At 39.6% G+C, this 16,174-nt stretch overlaps 1 protein-coding gene across 5 annotated transcripts in view; it reads right to left on the bottom strand.

Moving 5' to 3' along the window:
• The window catches only part of slmapa (sarcolemma associated protein a), a 65,816-nt gene extending 53,026 nt beyond the window's left edge, over window positions 1-12,790 (bottom strand). For 3 of the 5 annotated variants that reach the window (XM_083534442.1, XM_083534444.1, XM_083534443.1), the window contains exon 1: window positions 11,358-12,789. In XM_083534442.1, coding sequence (XP_083390568.1) covers window positions 11,358-11,555 — 198 coding nt within the window. In that variant the 5' untranslated portion in view covers window positions 11,556-12,789. Of the gene's footprint in view, window positions 1-3,213; window positions 3,333-11,357 lie in introns of those variants that run through there. The other 2 variants (XM_083534441.1, XM_083534445.1) reach the window with 2 other exon arrangements.
• Between the last annotated feature and the right edge of the window lie 3,384 nt (window positions 12,791-16,174).

The following is a 16,174-nucleotide window of genomic DNA, read 5'->3' as shown; positions in this document are numbered from 1 at the left end:
TTCCATACTAATCCAGACTTGGAAATCACTCAAATCAAATTCCATACTTTTCCAAAATGCATAAGATCCCTGGAGTTCTGCGCATCATTCATGTGGACGCCAACTAGGAATCATACCCAAGCATCATTCCAAACTGGGTACACCATGGCAACTGTATTCTCATGGCAGTGGCCTCTTTCAGGAGAATAATACTCCCTGCTGCACTGCACACATTGTTCAGGAATAGTTGAGGGAACACGAGTAGTTTAAAAGGTGTTGCCCTGGCATCTAGACTAGTTCAATCTGGAGCAGCTCCACATCACAACCGACACGTCAACATCTTGTTACCAGATACCACAGGGGACCATGCTTGAGGGCATGCCGAGTACCAACAGCATATGGGCAGGTGGTTAACTAAAGGACAGCCCTGATGCTCATGACAGAGGATGGAGTGTTGTTTTGCATCAGATTTTCTACACTATTTTCTTCACAGGCTCTACAGTTGTGGAATAAATGTGAATATATTTTTAGGGCATCTCCGATATCCCCAGGATCTTTCAGTTGAAAATATGGCGATAAGGTCATATAGTCATGTTACACGGCGCACACAATCCTGTTATACATTTCACCTGCAGTTCGCATTTTACTAAAATATATTGCATCTAGAGCTGGCGATATCTAAAACCTAGAAACGGCAGGATTGTCATGGTAACCGGTTTCTCTCTCAATTTTACTAGGTATTTGAGGTTTTTTGCAGAGAAATCTCATGTTTTTATTTATTATTATTTATATATATATATATATATATATATATATATATATATATATATATATATATATATATATATATATATATATATATATATATATTATATTAATTCTCCACTGCTTGAGCCATTGCTCGATTCCGCAGACTGAGCAGACAGCAGAAGATAAACATTATGATACAGTTGATACTTGTCGTCGTATTCAATCACTTCCTGAAGAATCCATCGTAGCTGCCAGCTGCCTTCTGCAGTTTATTTGCAATTGATCACGAGGCTAATCACTAATTAAGTGTATTTTTGCTAACGTTTCCAGTCTGTCAAGTCGAGTGCATTGCCAGCTGGCGAACATAAATCATCATGCTCTTGGAAAACGTCCGTTTCAAAAGGGAATTTACATGCAGGCTTATCGGAAACGGCAAAATATGCGTTTATTAGCGTGCATTTAAATTCAACCGGGGAATGGAAACAGGTTGGTTCTCTACAGTGAATCCTAGAACCGCTCAGCTATTTCTATTGAGGAACCGTGCACAGCTGCTGAACTGGATTAGACCTGCATTAAAAAGCTATACGCGTTCAAGACCGTGCAAAGAAAGCAGCATAAAGCAACCATTAAACTGCATGCAAATATCTTCTGGCTGTCAGCGGAAGTCCAGATACACTGCAGGACGTATAGGAACCATGTCACAGTGCAGCTATTCACCCATCCCAGAAATTAATTTATATGACTGACCGCAAAATCATTTCCAAAAAGCCAGCATGTTCATAGATGTGAGGCGTATAATAGTGTTACACTGCCTGGAAATAAAGTTTGCACCAAGATACCCGTGATGACATCATTCTCCTCCTGGGAACATCAGCTCCCTTAACCTACTCGCCCTGTCAGACTGGGAATAACACTCACTCTGTAAAAAGCAAAATGAAAATGGTAAGTGAATTTGATAGTATTACAGTGATAAGATCTTCTATAAGGTCAGGATGCCTGGAGAGAGGAGAGATCATGTGTAATGCAGTGATAAAAATGTTTTTTAAAACAGCCAAACTGAGTGCCGCGATGACGTCTACAGTTGAGAATATACCAGGGATCAGCGATTTTTGTTGAAAGTCTGTTTCAGGTATATCAATTATAACAGTCAACTAATAAATCAACTTTTACACAAAGACATTTCAATTCTGGTAATTATTCAATGGAAAATGGGGAAGATCAGCATTCTATTACTTACTTTTTCTCCTTATTAAAATTTAGTTCTAATAAACAAAACAAATAATCAAATCTGTGATCCAAACCAGTGACTCCGCCAACCAGTGACATTCCGCTAACCAGTGACATTCCGCCAACCAGTGACATTCCGCCAACCAGTGACATTCCGCCAACCAGTGACATTCCGCCAACCAGTGACTCCCCAAATCAAAAGACTCCCCAAATCAAAAGACTCCTCAAATCAAATCAAATCAAATCAAAAGACTCCTCAAATCAAATCAAATCAAAAGACTCCTCAAATCAAATCAAAAGACTCCTCAAATCAAATCAAAAGACTCCTCAAATCAAATCAAAAGACTCCTCAAATCAAATCAAAAGACTCCTTAAATCAAATCAAAGACCCCTCAAATCAAAGACCCCTCAAATCAAAGACCCCTCAAATCAAAGACTCTGCGACCCCTTAAAACCAAAGTCTCCTTAAACGAATGACTAGGCAAAGCAGTGACTCCTCAAATCAATGGATTTCAACACAACCTTTATCAACGTACAGCAGTGTCAAACAAAACCTTTAGAAGTGCAATATGAATCCAGGCTCTTTTTGTTTGTTTTTTTGAGGAATTGAGAAACTTGTTTGTCCTGGAGAAACTTGAGTAACTCAAAACAAAGATTATCGTTGAGAGCACAATAATATGAAGGGACTGGACAGAAAATGAATTGCTACGGCGCTTCAATCTGCATAGCAAACGTAGATTACAGATGACACTTGGATCTTGTGAACATCACTGCAAGCAGCGGCTCCACATCATTTCACAGACCCACAACCGGTTCTGTTTGTTTTCATCCGTTTTTCGAGGGGTCGCACATATTTTGATGATCTTTCACCTGGCTGCTGTGCGGTGTCTTTACTTGTGGAGAGATTTTCAAAACCACTGATTTAAAAAAAAACACAAAAATGATTTGTAGGAGGGGCCAAAACTATGAAACTCACCATGGCTCCAGTCAAAAATGTTTTTGACATCAGTCATTGTGAGATTCTAAACAGGGTGAACCTGCTGCAACAAGCACAGACTAAAATCAACGGTCTGAACAAGACATCATGCACAAACAAGCCAAAAAAACGCCTCGACATTAACGTGTCTGTGAGATGTTGGTCTTAAAAGCCAAAAGGACATCCACAAAAAAAAAAAAAAAAAAGACCGCACAACCGGTGCGAATATAAAAATATCCAGACTTAAACACACCAAATAGTTGCATTGTGAGAAAACTTGCCTGGAAGAAAAAACCTGCCTAATTGTCTAAAGAGCAAATGTGAGGAAGTGTGCGAGGGGAACAACCTTCTCACAGAGATTCACCTTCCATTTCAGTGCCACACCTTACTATTACCCAACACCTGAGAACTGACTCTGTAAGTGATTAGCAAATAATTCCATTTTATCAGTAAATCGGGTACTCGCTCACATGAACACACCTTGATTTGCCAACAGTAGGTCTAATTTGTTTGCTTTGAATCATTAAAAACTGAATACACTTCTTGCACAACCTTTTTAAAAATTCTTCAGCTGCACCCGTTAGGGGTCGCCACAGCGGAGTATCTCCATACCATCCTGTCCTCTACATCTGCCTCCAACAAACCAACCTGCATGTCTCCCCTCACCGCATCCATAAACCTGCTTCTTGGCATTTCCTCTTTTCCTCTTGCCTGGTGGCTCAGCATTCTTCTACCACTATATATACCCCATTTCCCTCCTCTGCACACATCCTACCTAATAAACTTATCTCTAATCCTGTCCATCTTCAACATTCCAGATGAAAACCCAGCATTTCCAACTCTGCTACCTCCAGCTCCGCCTCCTGTCTTTGTCAATAATGCTGCCTCTAATCCGAACATTATAGCAGGTCTTAGCACCGACTCAAACTTTCCCTTTCACTGTCACAGATACCCTTCTCTCCCAGATCACTTCACTGACACACCCTCCATTACTTTACACGTTTGATCCCAGGTTTTTAAACTCCTTTTTCATTACATCTTGCAAATCACAACACAACCCTCTTAAAACTACTGTTTTTTTTTTTAATAACCAGTAGTAAAGCATGTGAGACAGTAGCTGTCTAATCAAAATAAAATATGCACAGAATAGACAGTATTGGCTTAAAAGTTAAAGCACCACCATGCTGTTACTTTTGGGCCCTTGAGGAAGGCCCTTGGTCCAGAGGGGCTGAATGCTGGCTGATCCTATACTCTGCTCTGACCGCAACTTACTAACAAGCTGAGATATGCAAAAAAAAATAAAAGAATTTCACTGTGCTGCAATAATATATATACAGTGAGGAAAATAAGTATTTGAACACGCTGCTATTTTGCAAGTTCTCCCACTTAGAAATCATGGAGGGGTCTGAAATTGTCATCGTAGGTGCATGTCCACTGTGAGAGACAATCTAAAAAAAAAAATCCATAAAATCACAATATATGATTTTTTAACTATTTATTAGTATGATACAGCTGCAAATAAGTATTTGAACACCTGTCTATCAGCTAGAATTCTGACCCTCAAAGACCTGTTAGTCTGCATTTAAAATGTCCACCTGCACTACATTTATTATCCTAAATTAGATGCACCTGTTTGAGGTCGTTAGCTGCATAAAGACACCTGTCCACCCCATACAATCAGTAAGAATCCAACTACTAACATGGCTAAGACCAAAGAGCTGTCCAAAGACACTAGAGACAAAATTGTACACCTCCACAAGGCTGGAAAGGGCTACGGGGAAATTGCCAAGCAGCTTGGTGAACAAAGGTCCACTGTTGGAGCAATCATTAGAAAATGGAAGAAGCTAAACATGACTGTCAATCTCCCTCGGACTGGGGCTCCATGCAAGATCTCACCTCGTGATCATGTGTCAGATGAGACCAAAATAGAACTTTTGGGTCATAATTCCACTAAACGTGTTTGGAGGAAGAAGAATGATGAGTACCATCCCAAGAACACCATCCCTACTGTGAAGCATGGGGGTGGTAGCATCATGCTTTGGGGGTGTTTTTCTGCACATGGGACAGGGCGACTGCACTGTATTAAGGAGAGGATGACCGGGGCCATGTATTGCGAGATTTTGGGGAACAAGCTCCTTCCCTCAGTTAGAGCATTGAAGATGGGTCGAGGCTGGGTCTTCCAACATGACAATGACCCGAAGCACACAGCCAGGATAACCAAGGAGTGGCTCTGTAAGAAGCATATCAAGGTTCTGGCGTGGCCTAGCCAGTCTCCAGACCTAAACCCAATAGAGAATCTTTGGAGGGAGCTCAAACTCCGTGTTTCTCAGTGACAGGCCAGAAACCTGACTGATCTAGAGAAGATCTGTGTGGAGGAGTGGGCCAAAATCCCTCCTGCAGTGTGTGCAAACCTGGTGAAAAACTACAGGAAACGTTTGACCTCTGTAATTGCAAACAAAGGCTCCTGTACCAAATATTAACATTGACTTTCTCAGGTGTTCAAATACTTATTTGCAGCTGCATCATACAAATAAATAGTTACAAAATCATATATTGTGATTTCTGGATTTTTTTTTAGATTATGTCTCTCACAGTGAACATGCACCTACGATGACAATTTCAGACCCTCCATGATTTCTAAGTGGGAGAACTTGCAAAATAGCAGCGTGTTCAAATACTTATTTTCCTCACTGTATATATATATGTGATGGATAAAGACTGTAGTAAAGTAAGGTGACAAATCGCCATCGTCTGAACAACAAAACAACGGAGTAACTCACTTTAAATGTTGAACAGCGTAACCCCCTGCCGTGCTTTGGAATCAGCTTTAGACACTTAAACCGAGGTCACGCAGCGATAGAAATCGGAATGTGCACGTATGCATCGGTTTACAATAAATACAGTCACGCATAGCCACATTGCGGATTCTAAAGGTGGTCAAGCAGTAGTGCATAAGGGCCCATTTTAGTAATAATTATTAGCGCTAGTGGATCGAGGGATGTTTTACTTATTAACACAATGATTAGCGTCAGTTTTTCAACTATTAAGTAAACATGATTTATGACACTTGGCTTCCTAGAAAACTTATACATAATTAAGGATAATTAAAGTTGTACCGCTTTCACAGGGGGATTAACTTGAACATTTTCAGTGTTCTAGCACACTGACCCTATGAACTCAAACCCCAACAAATAATCCAACAAAGCTTAAGGATAATAATAATAATAATAAACAGAAGAGATGGATGGATGGATATGTGACAGATCTAGACAGAAGTACAGCTTAAAGTACAGATTAACTTAACTATTTCTGACATGTGCAGCAGATTCAAAAACTGGGTCATTGTAAAAATGGCATGGGTTCATCTTCTGGGTTTCGCAATAAAACCATCCAAGGCCGTGCTGAGTGTAAAACTCCATCTATACTCTGTAGGTGACGTCATTCCTTCATGTGCACTTAAAGAGTAATATGTTGTGATACCATAAAGACAGGCCACATGCGAGTGTTCTGCATAGGGAAGTAGGGCTGCAACAACTATTAGATAAAATTGATAATCGATAACATTTCTCGTCAACGAATGCCGTTATCGATTATTTGGACTGCTCAAGTTACTAACGAAATGGCAAAGAGTACAGGGTCAATCGGCAGCAGGAAAAACTGTGCTTCCCAAGTCATCCAAAGCATGGGAGCATTTTATATTAAACTCAACAAGGAAAACTGCACCTGGAAGTAATGCAAAGCAGAGTTTGTGTGGTATGGAAGCACCACAGTGATGTGCTTCCCACCACAGTACATGAGAACATGAAAAGAAAACACCATGGTGTCATGGATGAAGTCAAAACGTCAGCACGATGTGCAAAAACTGTATAATTCTCATCATGTGAAAATGGTATCGTTTAATTGAGTGCTAACTGTTCTGGGGGACTGACGGGACCACTGTATCGAAAAAAAAAAAACTGCGACTGAAACAAGTGCAGCAGATTGGCATAGGTGGAATTGGTCATTTTAATAAAACACCTTGAAAAAACCTTGAAAAAACCTTGAAAACACATGGGGGAGTGGTGGCTCCAGCGGTTAAGGCGCTGGGTTGCCGATCGGAAGGTCTGGGGTTCAAGCCCCGGTATCGCCAAGCTACCACTCTTGGGCCCTTGAGCAAGGCCCTTAACCCTCTATGCTCCGGGGGTAATATCAAGGTCCGTGACATCGGAGTGACGTCGGGCCGCCTTCCCGTGGGCTCACCACCTGCAGGAGGGACCGTAAGGGACGGTGCTGTGAGGATTGGGCAGCAGTCGAAGGCGGGGGCCTGCTTAGACTGCTGCCCCCGCGACCCGAATTACGGATCTTCTTCTTCTTCTTCTTCTTCTTCTTTCGGCTGCTCCCATTAGGGGTCGCCACAGCGGATCATCCGTCTCCATACCACCCTGTCCTCTATATCTGCCTCTTTTACACCAACGGATAAGCGGGAGAAAATGAATGAACCTTGAAAACACCCTTAAACATCACGAGTGTCAATAAAATCGACATCATAAAATACTAAAACCTTTGCAGTCTTTATTTTATATACCATGTGTACCGGAAGTTGGGGACCTTTGCCTTATATTACACTAAAGAATACAGTTAAGGTTATGCTTAAAGAAACCTCGAGCAACAAACACAGCATCAGGCCTCTACCTTTTTTTTTTTGTTGTTACATATACTATCCTAACCTGTTTGTATACTTGCGCAACTCCCAAAGATGAACTTGTTGAATCCCGAGACGGCCAGCTGAGCCACAGACACAAACTGCCAGCCAAAACAAGACCTTTCTTCAGTCATGTATGAGAACAATAAAGATTACAGGATGGAAAATAGGTTGATTGTTCAACTTGCTGAAACATGCACCTGCTTTGCTTTATACAAAAGGAGAATAAGGCAATGAAAACACTACCGGGGTATTGCTTTAAGCCATTCAGATATATCACCATTTTGTGTCATTAATACGATGCAAACTGGAATGGAGCGAGATCGTGTAAAGAAATTTAGTAAATGCTCTTTATGTTCCAAATCATCAAATAAATCAAATAAAGGGTTCAGTAGCAATAAAAAAAAAATTATATATATATATATATATAAACAAAAAAGTATATGACAAGGGTCCGCATTTTCATTTTTATTTTGCAAATTAAGATACATTTGTTCCTTTTTTTCCAGAGGTTTTAAAGCTTCTCAGCTTCTCAGCGCACACCAAAAAGAAAAAAATGACAAATTTCCTCTATTCGTTTAATCACAGAGTGTAGTAATCTAAAAATCACACTATCAAACATGTTTAAAAATAATACAATACTTCCTGGAAGTAAATGTCAACATCATATATATATATATTAGGAGGAGGGGTACCACAATATACATCTCTGCTGGTATGCCCTCTGTGAGCCTTAATATGACAGCACCCATAAGTATCAGCAGCCAAACACTGTTCGCAACACGAGGTGATATCCATATGGAAAAATCACAGATGTGTATCCATCAAACAATAATCAAACAAATGCTGAGATCTGCATTAAAAAAAAAAAAAGATTTGGTCTGTGTGAGATATATATAAATACACACACGCGCACACGCGCACACGCGCACACGCGCACACGCGCACACGCGCACACGCGCACACGCACACACGCACACACGCACACACGCACACACGCACACACGCACACACGCACACACGCACACACACACACACACAACCGATTAATCTTTCCAATTCTTGGCATTTTTTTATGAATTGGCGTCGGCCAATTGTGCTACAAATTAGGCCTATTATTGTGCAGACACATCTGGTGGTCTAGTGGTTAAGATGCAGCGCTCCCACCGCTGCGACCCGGGTTCGATTCCCGGTCAGGGAACCATCCCCAGCCACTCTTAGTGCCGGTCCCAAGCCCGGATAAATTGGGGAGGGTTGCGTTAGGAAGGGCATCCAGCGTAAAACATGTGCCAAATCAAACGTGCGGAGGATCCGCTGTGGCGACCCCTAACGGGAGAAGCCGAAAAGAAACTTTATTGTGCAGACACATCTGACACCAAACCGTGTGCATACCTTCTGCACTTACGTGAGAGAACTCTCCCATACAGCAGGTGGCAGTGGTGTGTATTTGGCATCCAAACAGGGAAACTGGAAAAGCTAGAACTGTAAATATATAAAGCAAGAAGTGTTTCCACCTGCTGAGATCATTACTAACAGATTCATGTAGCGTTTTTCAATCATGTCTGCTAAGTTGCAAAGACAATAGCAAGAATGACAATAGCCTTGTTCTGATTTTTCTCTCATGTGCTCATTCGATAAACTAAGTAACCAGTCGGGGGGTTCTCTTTCTCGCCGACGAGCTCCGCCTCCGATTCGACATGCAGGTAAAAAAAAAAACTAAAGCGGCCAAAGTTTTATAAAAAAAAAATAAAAAAAAAAACACATTCCCAGACGACTGACCGTCAGCTTTGTGTGTCCCTTATCATTCGTTCTTAATCTGGACTTATACATTTCATTGGTTAAATATGGTACTACTCTTGGGAAAGAGAATGAGAGTAACATTTTGGAACTGTACAATATTGTTAGCGAGTCATGAACCAGCTGTAGTTTAGGCTACAGGTAGTCACCTGGTAACAAGTGCGGTGATTGGAGAGGCTTGTGTTGTTCAATAAACGTTTAAGCAATTTTCGGTATCACATCTGAATAATTAACTAAGAATTTGAAAGGGATGATGAAAGGGAGAAAAAAATAAAAAAAATCAGCCAATGAATCAGAATCATATACACACAAATGATTTAACAATAATTGACAATTCTAATAATTGTACTGTAATAATTGAGAAAAGATGTGAAAGGTTTTAGTCACATATTTAATATTTATTTAATAATATTTTGTATAAAAATGCTCAAACAGAAATGCGTGCTATGTTAATAAAATTTGAGCCATTCAAATGAATTTGCGTTAATGCACCGGTTTCATTAATGCGTGATTAAATATTTTAATCGATTGAAAGCCCTTTATATTAAACACAAATATATAGATGCATTTCAACATGAACATCTTCCAATTTAGCATAAATCAATGTCAAAGGTACTGATGATATCTACAGCAGTGAATTGTGACGTAAGCGATCACGCCCTAGCTTGGGGCGTCAGCCGATACCCGATACTGTGGTCCTCAGTGTAACCGAGCTGAAGCCGTCTCCGCGCTTCTGTTACACAGTTATAGGAAACACTACAGGGTCAGTGATGGGGAGGTTTTAAAGAATGCTGCATGCTTTAACTCTTGTTATTGTACACACTATGTCTCATATTCATACACACATCTCTCTTTTTTTTTTTTTCTCAAGCTTTCAGGGCAAAAAAAAACAAATCCAATCTAATGAGTTATGACAGTAAATGGGAGGAAGCCACAATGATCAAAAAAATGACCAAAAAAAAAAAAAAACATACTTCTAAAATACCTTTCAAAATATGCTCCTGCTAATAGAGCAATACAGCTAATAACAATCAAAATACAAACTGTACTAGTGCACTCACACTGGAGACTCCTTCCAAAAATGTGCATAACCAGCTCATAGAAAATGTCACCAAATGTCCTCAGATCAATCGCCACATCATAATGGCACAATATCATAATTATAATAATGAAATCACAAAACAAGTTTAAGATTTCAGTGTTTCTGTAAAGCATCCATTTGAATAGAAGATGATTGACATATAGATAGATACCATATTGCATTACTCATCAACACATTAGCACTTTTCTTCTCTTCTAACATTCCTAAATAGCTACAATAACTTTCATACTTTCTATCAATAAAAGTATGAATCAGACCCCTCATACAGACACACCGGTCTGAAGAGCTCAGGATTTTCTGCACTTACAATAAGACCAAAGGTATGTGCACACCTCACCACCACACCCATAGGTGTTCTTCCCTGTATGCTGTGCATTGTTACGATTTATGGAAACTAGAAAGCCCGAGCCTTTTCCAGCAAGACAATGTCCCTGTGCCTAAAGCAAACTCCGTTACAACACTGTTTTGAGATGGTTTTAGTGGAAGAACTCCTGCACCCTCGGCCCCAACCCGAGATGAACAGAATGCACACCTGAGACCTCCTCAACTGACATCAGTACCTGACCTCCAAAAGAGTAAAAGGTTACCATAAAAGCAAAAGCAAGGAATGAATCTGGAACGTGGTGTCCGAATACTTACGCCATCATCAACATGAGATTTCGGACCTCAGGAAAAACACGGAAGCCCTCAAAAACAAGGGAAGGATATAAGCTGGGAAAGGTACAGGTTTTGTGATTTGCATATGACTAGAACATGCAGAGGAGCCTGCTCAGGCCTGTTTGGTGTCACTGTGTTTAAAAAGAAAAAACAATGACAATACATAATGTCTCGTCATGCCTGCTCACCTTGCCGGTCTTGTGGTCGAACCAGACGAGGGCATGGTTCCTGGAGAGCACCTTGCAGTCGAAGGTGGCGTTGTTCTGAGCCGGACGGCAGCGTGCGACCGAGCGCCCGATCTTCACCGGCTCGTCCAGGTAGACGTGACGCTCCTGAAACGGGTGCGAGTTCGGGCGGCAGGTGAACACGGCCAGCGCCGAAGGCATTGATGACGGCTTGAGTGTATTACTCCAACCAGAGGAGAAAGGCAGGGCTTCTTGCTCCAGAGTGACACCCCTTCTGGTTTACCCGACAATTTTTTAAATTATTTTTATTATTTTATGAACACAAGAGCCAACGAACACGTTTCACTCATGGATCCCAGATCAATGTGCATCCTATAACTATATAAAAAAATTATCTGTGTAGGGGGGGAAGAAAAAACAAAACAAAATAAACACTGCCACTTTCCAAATAAAAAGGGCTACATCATGTCCTCTACGATCCTCCTTCGTCTTGTTCCTGCGATCAGGTCTTCCAAATCCACCATGGTGTCAAATACAATCCAGGGACTGCACCTTCAAACTTGGCATCTGTCTTCAAGTCATCTAAAACAACTGGGAGCTGGGTTTGACCTGGGGAATGCAGGTATCCACCCGAAAGACAAGCTGACAGCCCTACGGGTAACCTGTTGAGTCGGTTCAGGAACCGGTTCGCAATGTTTTCAAAGGGGGGGGGAAACGGTTTGTAAATACACCTTAATGCCAAATGAGGGGACCAGCACACCGCACAACATGGACCTTAGACTTTGCTCTTTCGAAGTGTAAAGCACAAAGCGGTCTCTGGTACGTGAAGCCAGCGGGTTTTTGACGCTTTAACCAGGCCACACGTAGAGAACGGAGCGCTCGGTCGGCATGGTAGGGAGTTAGCTAGCTAAGTGCGCGAGCGCACTACGGCGAGGTAGTCAAATAAATAATGAATTTGTTTTAAATAATAATAAGCTATAACCAGACTCTTTGACGACTCTCCGAACTGTAACGCTACCCAGTCCGCTTCCTCACGCCGTCAAACTACGAGCCAACTTTCTTTCTCCTTCCAGACACACGGGTGGAATCCGAATATGCGCGCAGCCCCTGCCGTTAGCAAGCCGCGCTTAGCAACCTGTACTAATCGACTCGGAGTCAACTCGGAGTCGGTTCGGAGTCAAGTCTCCGTCGCAGCAGTAGCAGCGTCCCTCTTGCTGGTAGACTTACCAGTTTTCACCCCAGTACCAAATCCGCGTTAGTCTACAGACTTTCACGGAAATCCTCCTCCCTTCCAAACCGCTTCAAATGAAAGCCCGAGCCAAGTAAACAGAGATATGGGACGGCGGATTTTACAGTAAACCGCCGTCATCCGCCATACCGGAGAGAAAACACATACACACAGGAACCGGCCCAAGCGCTGGAGTTCTCATAAGGGCGGGACATATTGATGACGCACTAAGAATCGACCAATGAGAGAAGTGATCAAACAGAGAGGTTAACCAATAGGAATGGAGTCGATGTCTGACCGATGTCTACCCTTTTTTTTTAAATGTTTTTATTTCATTTTATCGGTGTGCGATGCAATAGACCAGTATATAAATACTAGTATATAATAGTATATAAATTAGCATTTTAAATGTTTCTAAAACACAATGTTCATCTATTAGAGCTGTATATGTCCAACAACAATTTGGACACACCTTCACCTTCAGTATTTACTTTTCCTTTCCGACATTGTACATTAATACTGAAGGCATACAATCTATGAACGAATGTATAAAATTGTGTAGTCAACACAAACGTGTTAAATAACCCATAATTTGCTATGCATACTCTTGCCATTGTCTCAGTCAGCCTCATGATCTTGAAAAGTTCCCAGAGGTGTTAAGTGCTTGTTGTCTGCTTTTCTTTCACTTCAGTCCGACTTAACAAATTGTAGATAATTGTAGAGGCCAGGTCATCTGATGCAGCACTTCATCACTTGGACAAATAGGTACATTACCTAGAAATGTGTTTGGGGTCATTGTCCAAACTATTGCATCTCGCTGTAAAATGCTGTGGTTGTTCTTTCTTTTTTAGTTTGCCCTCGATTTTGACTAAGTTACCAACAGTGTTACCAACAAAGCACCCACCTACACCACCACACTTCCTCCTCCACTATACATTTAACAAAGACACAGTGGACTCATCAAATAAAAAAAAAAAACAGTTTTCTATAGACCAAATGTGTACTTCATGTGTTTCTTGAACCAAGCAGGTCTCTTTTGCTTGGTGTTCTTCTGAAGAAAATGTTTCATTGTTGCATTTTGATTACAAAGACTTGACAGTCTTCTTTGAACAGTGGATGTTTAAATATGTCTGTCACTCTAACTCTGAGAAGCATTTATGTCAATCAGTGGTTTCCGAGGCTGGTAATTCTAATAAACTTATCTATTGCAGCAGAGGTAGCTCTTGGTCTTCCTTTTCTGGGGCGGTCATCGTGAGAGCCTGTTTTAACACATTGTTTGATGGTTTTGGCAACTGCATAATTTCTTGCCATAATATGGATTAGTACAGTAGTTGTAGTAACACTAATAGGACTCACCCTTAATGTGCCTAAAGCAAGGCAAGTTACACATGTAAATAAAATACCAGGTGACTACTTTGTGAATCTGATGTGAGAATGCCATCAGTTTACCAAGATGTTTGAGATGTTTATGTATTCCAAGTAAAAATTTAAGTTACAATCTATTCATAGTAACTGTAATACTAGTAACAGTAGTGTGAATCGATACAGTCTCTGTAATTCAACCTATTAATACATTTAATTAAGTTATTTAATTTTTTTATTTAACCTTATAAAAAACAAATAAAATGTAAGTTTACAAATTATAACAGTTTATAATAATAATAATAATTGGGCTTTTTATTATTATTACTATTTTAGTTTATTTTATTTTTTTATAAATATGCCTTCTTTCTTTCTTTCTTTCTTTCTTTCTTTCTTTCTTTCTTTCTTTCTTTCTTTCTTTCTTTCTTTCTTTCTTTCTTTCTTTCTTTCTTTCTTTCTTTCTTTCTTTCTTTCTTTCTTTCTTTCTTTCTTTCTTTCTTTCTTTCTTTCTTTCTTTCTTTCTTTCTTTCTTTCTTTCTTTCTTTCTTTCTTTCTTTCTTTCTTTCTTTCTTTCTTTCTTTCTTTCTTTCTTTCTTTCTTTCTTTCTTTCTTTCTTTCTTTCTTTCTTTCTTTCTTTCTTTCTTTCTTTCTTTCTTTCTTTCTTTCTTTCTTTCTTTCTTTCTTTCTTTCTTTCTTTCTTTCTTTCTTTCTTTCTTTCTTTCTTTCTTTCTTTCTTTCTTTCTTTCTTTCTTTCTTTCTTTCTTTCTTTCTTTCTTTCTTTCTTTCTTTCTTTCTTTCTTTCTTTCTTTCTTTCTTTCTTTCTTTCTTTCTTTCTTTCTTTCTTTCTTTCTTTCTTTCTTTCTTTCTTTCTTTCTTTCTTTCTTTCTTTCTTTCTTTCTTTCTTTCTTTCTTTCTTTCTTTCTTTCTTTCTTTCTGCCAGCCACCATGTTGGTATAAATGTACACCAAACCTCATCTTTAAGTGACTGACAGAACAGCCATTCATCTAAGAAATCAGGCCACAGCGTTAACCAATAGGAATGAATATTGTGTAATGCTATGTAATATTGGTGTAGAGTATATATTTTAAACACTATTAAGTAAAATGAAGGACAGAGAGAGACTGATTTAGGTTTTTCTGATACATCAAAAATCGATATATTTCTAAAAAGGATGAAACAATTTTTAATAAAGTGAAGTACACATACATAACATTATGACAAGTACAATTAATAACAATGATTATATTTTTATCACGGCACCTGTTAGTGGGTGAGAGATATTAGGCAGAAGGTAAACATTTTGTCCTCAAATTGTGATGTCTAGATGACTAGATCAGAGCATCTCCAAAACTGCAGCTCTTGTGGGCTGTTCCTGGTCTGCAGTGGTCAGAATCTATCAAAAGTTGTTTAAAGAAGGAACTAGGGAGCGAAGGCTGGACCGTGTGGTCCGATCCAACAGACGAGCTACTATAGCTCAAACTGCTTATTGATTATGCAGGTGGTCATAACTAATATTTATTTATTTATTAATATACACACACATACACATATACACACTCTTAGTGTGCTTGCGCAAGTATTTATAAATGAAAAGATTTCAGAATAACTTTATTTGCCAGTATGTCAGGTACAGGAATTCAATTTGACATATACATCATTGCACCATTATAAATACACTACATATGGCGTTGCTAACATTCTTACATTGTCTGTCAGAGTTTCTATTTCCTCTGAAATCTGTTACATGAAAAATAGCAGTCATTTGTGCAACAAGCTCAGGACGTATAGGTAACCTTTGTTGATTGTGAAGTTCGGTATAAGGAGAGTTTAAGAACAAAAGCATAGTGTGCCTTATTATCTGCTTTATTTATCTCACATATCTCACTTAGCTATATAGCTTTTGGAATATATGTTTTATTTTACTGTAAATTTTCTTAGCCTTTTAGATTTGATCTTCACCTGTGAAGGTGCATTAGAAATCAGGTGCAGGTGTAATAAATGTGACCAAGGTGGATTATTTACTCCTCATTCTTTTTCCCTATCCAGAGAACAACACAGCATAAGATAGAGCAGACATAACTGTAAATATAATCTTGCTGTCTTTCTTAATGAAATGGGAAAAACTTTTTAATATGCCATGTTAGGAATCTAAAGAAAACCTTATTGTAAACAGGCACAAATATTATATGAATATATTATTCATTCATATAAACTTATTATTTTTAATAT

This window comes from Silurus aristotelis, assembly GCF_946808225.1.
Source record: "Silurus aristotelis genome assembly, chromosome: 28".
NCBI lineage: Eukaryota > Metazoa > Chordata > Actinopteri > Siluriformes > Siluridae > Silurus > Silurus aristotelis.
Note: the sequence above shows the minus strand (reverse complement) of the source record. Positions and strands in the feature narration are given on the sequence as shown.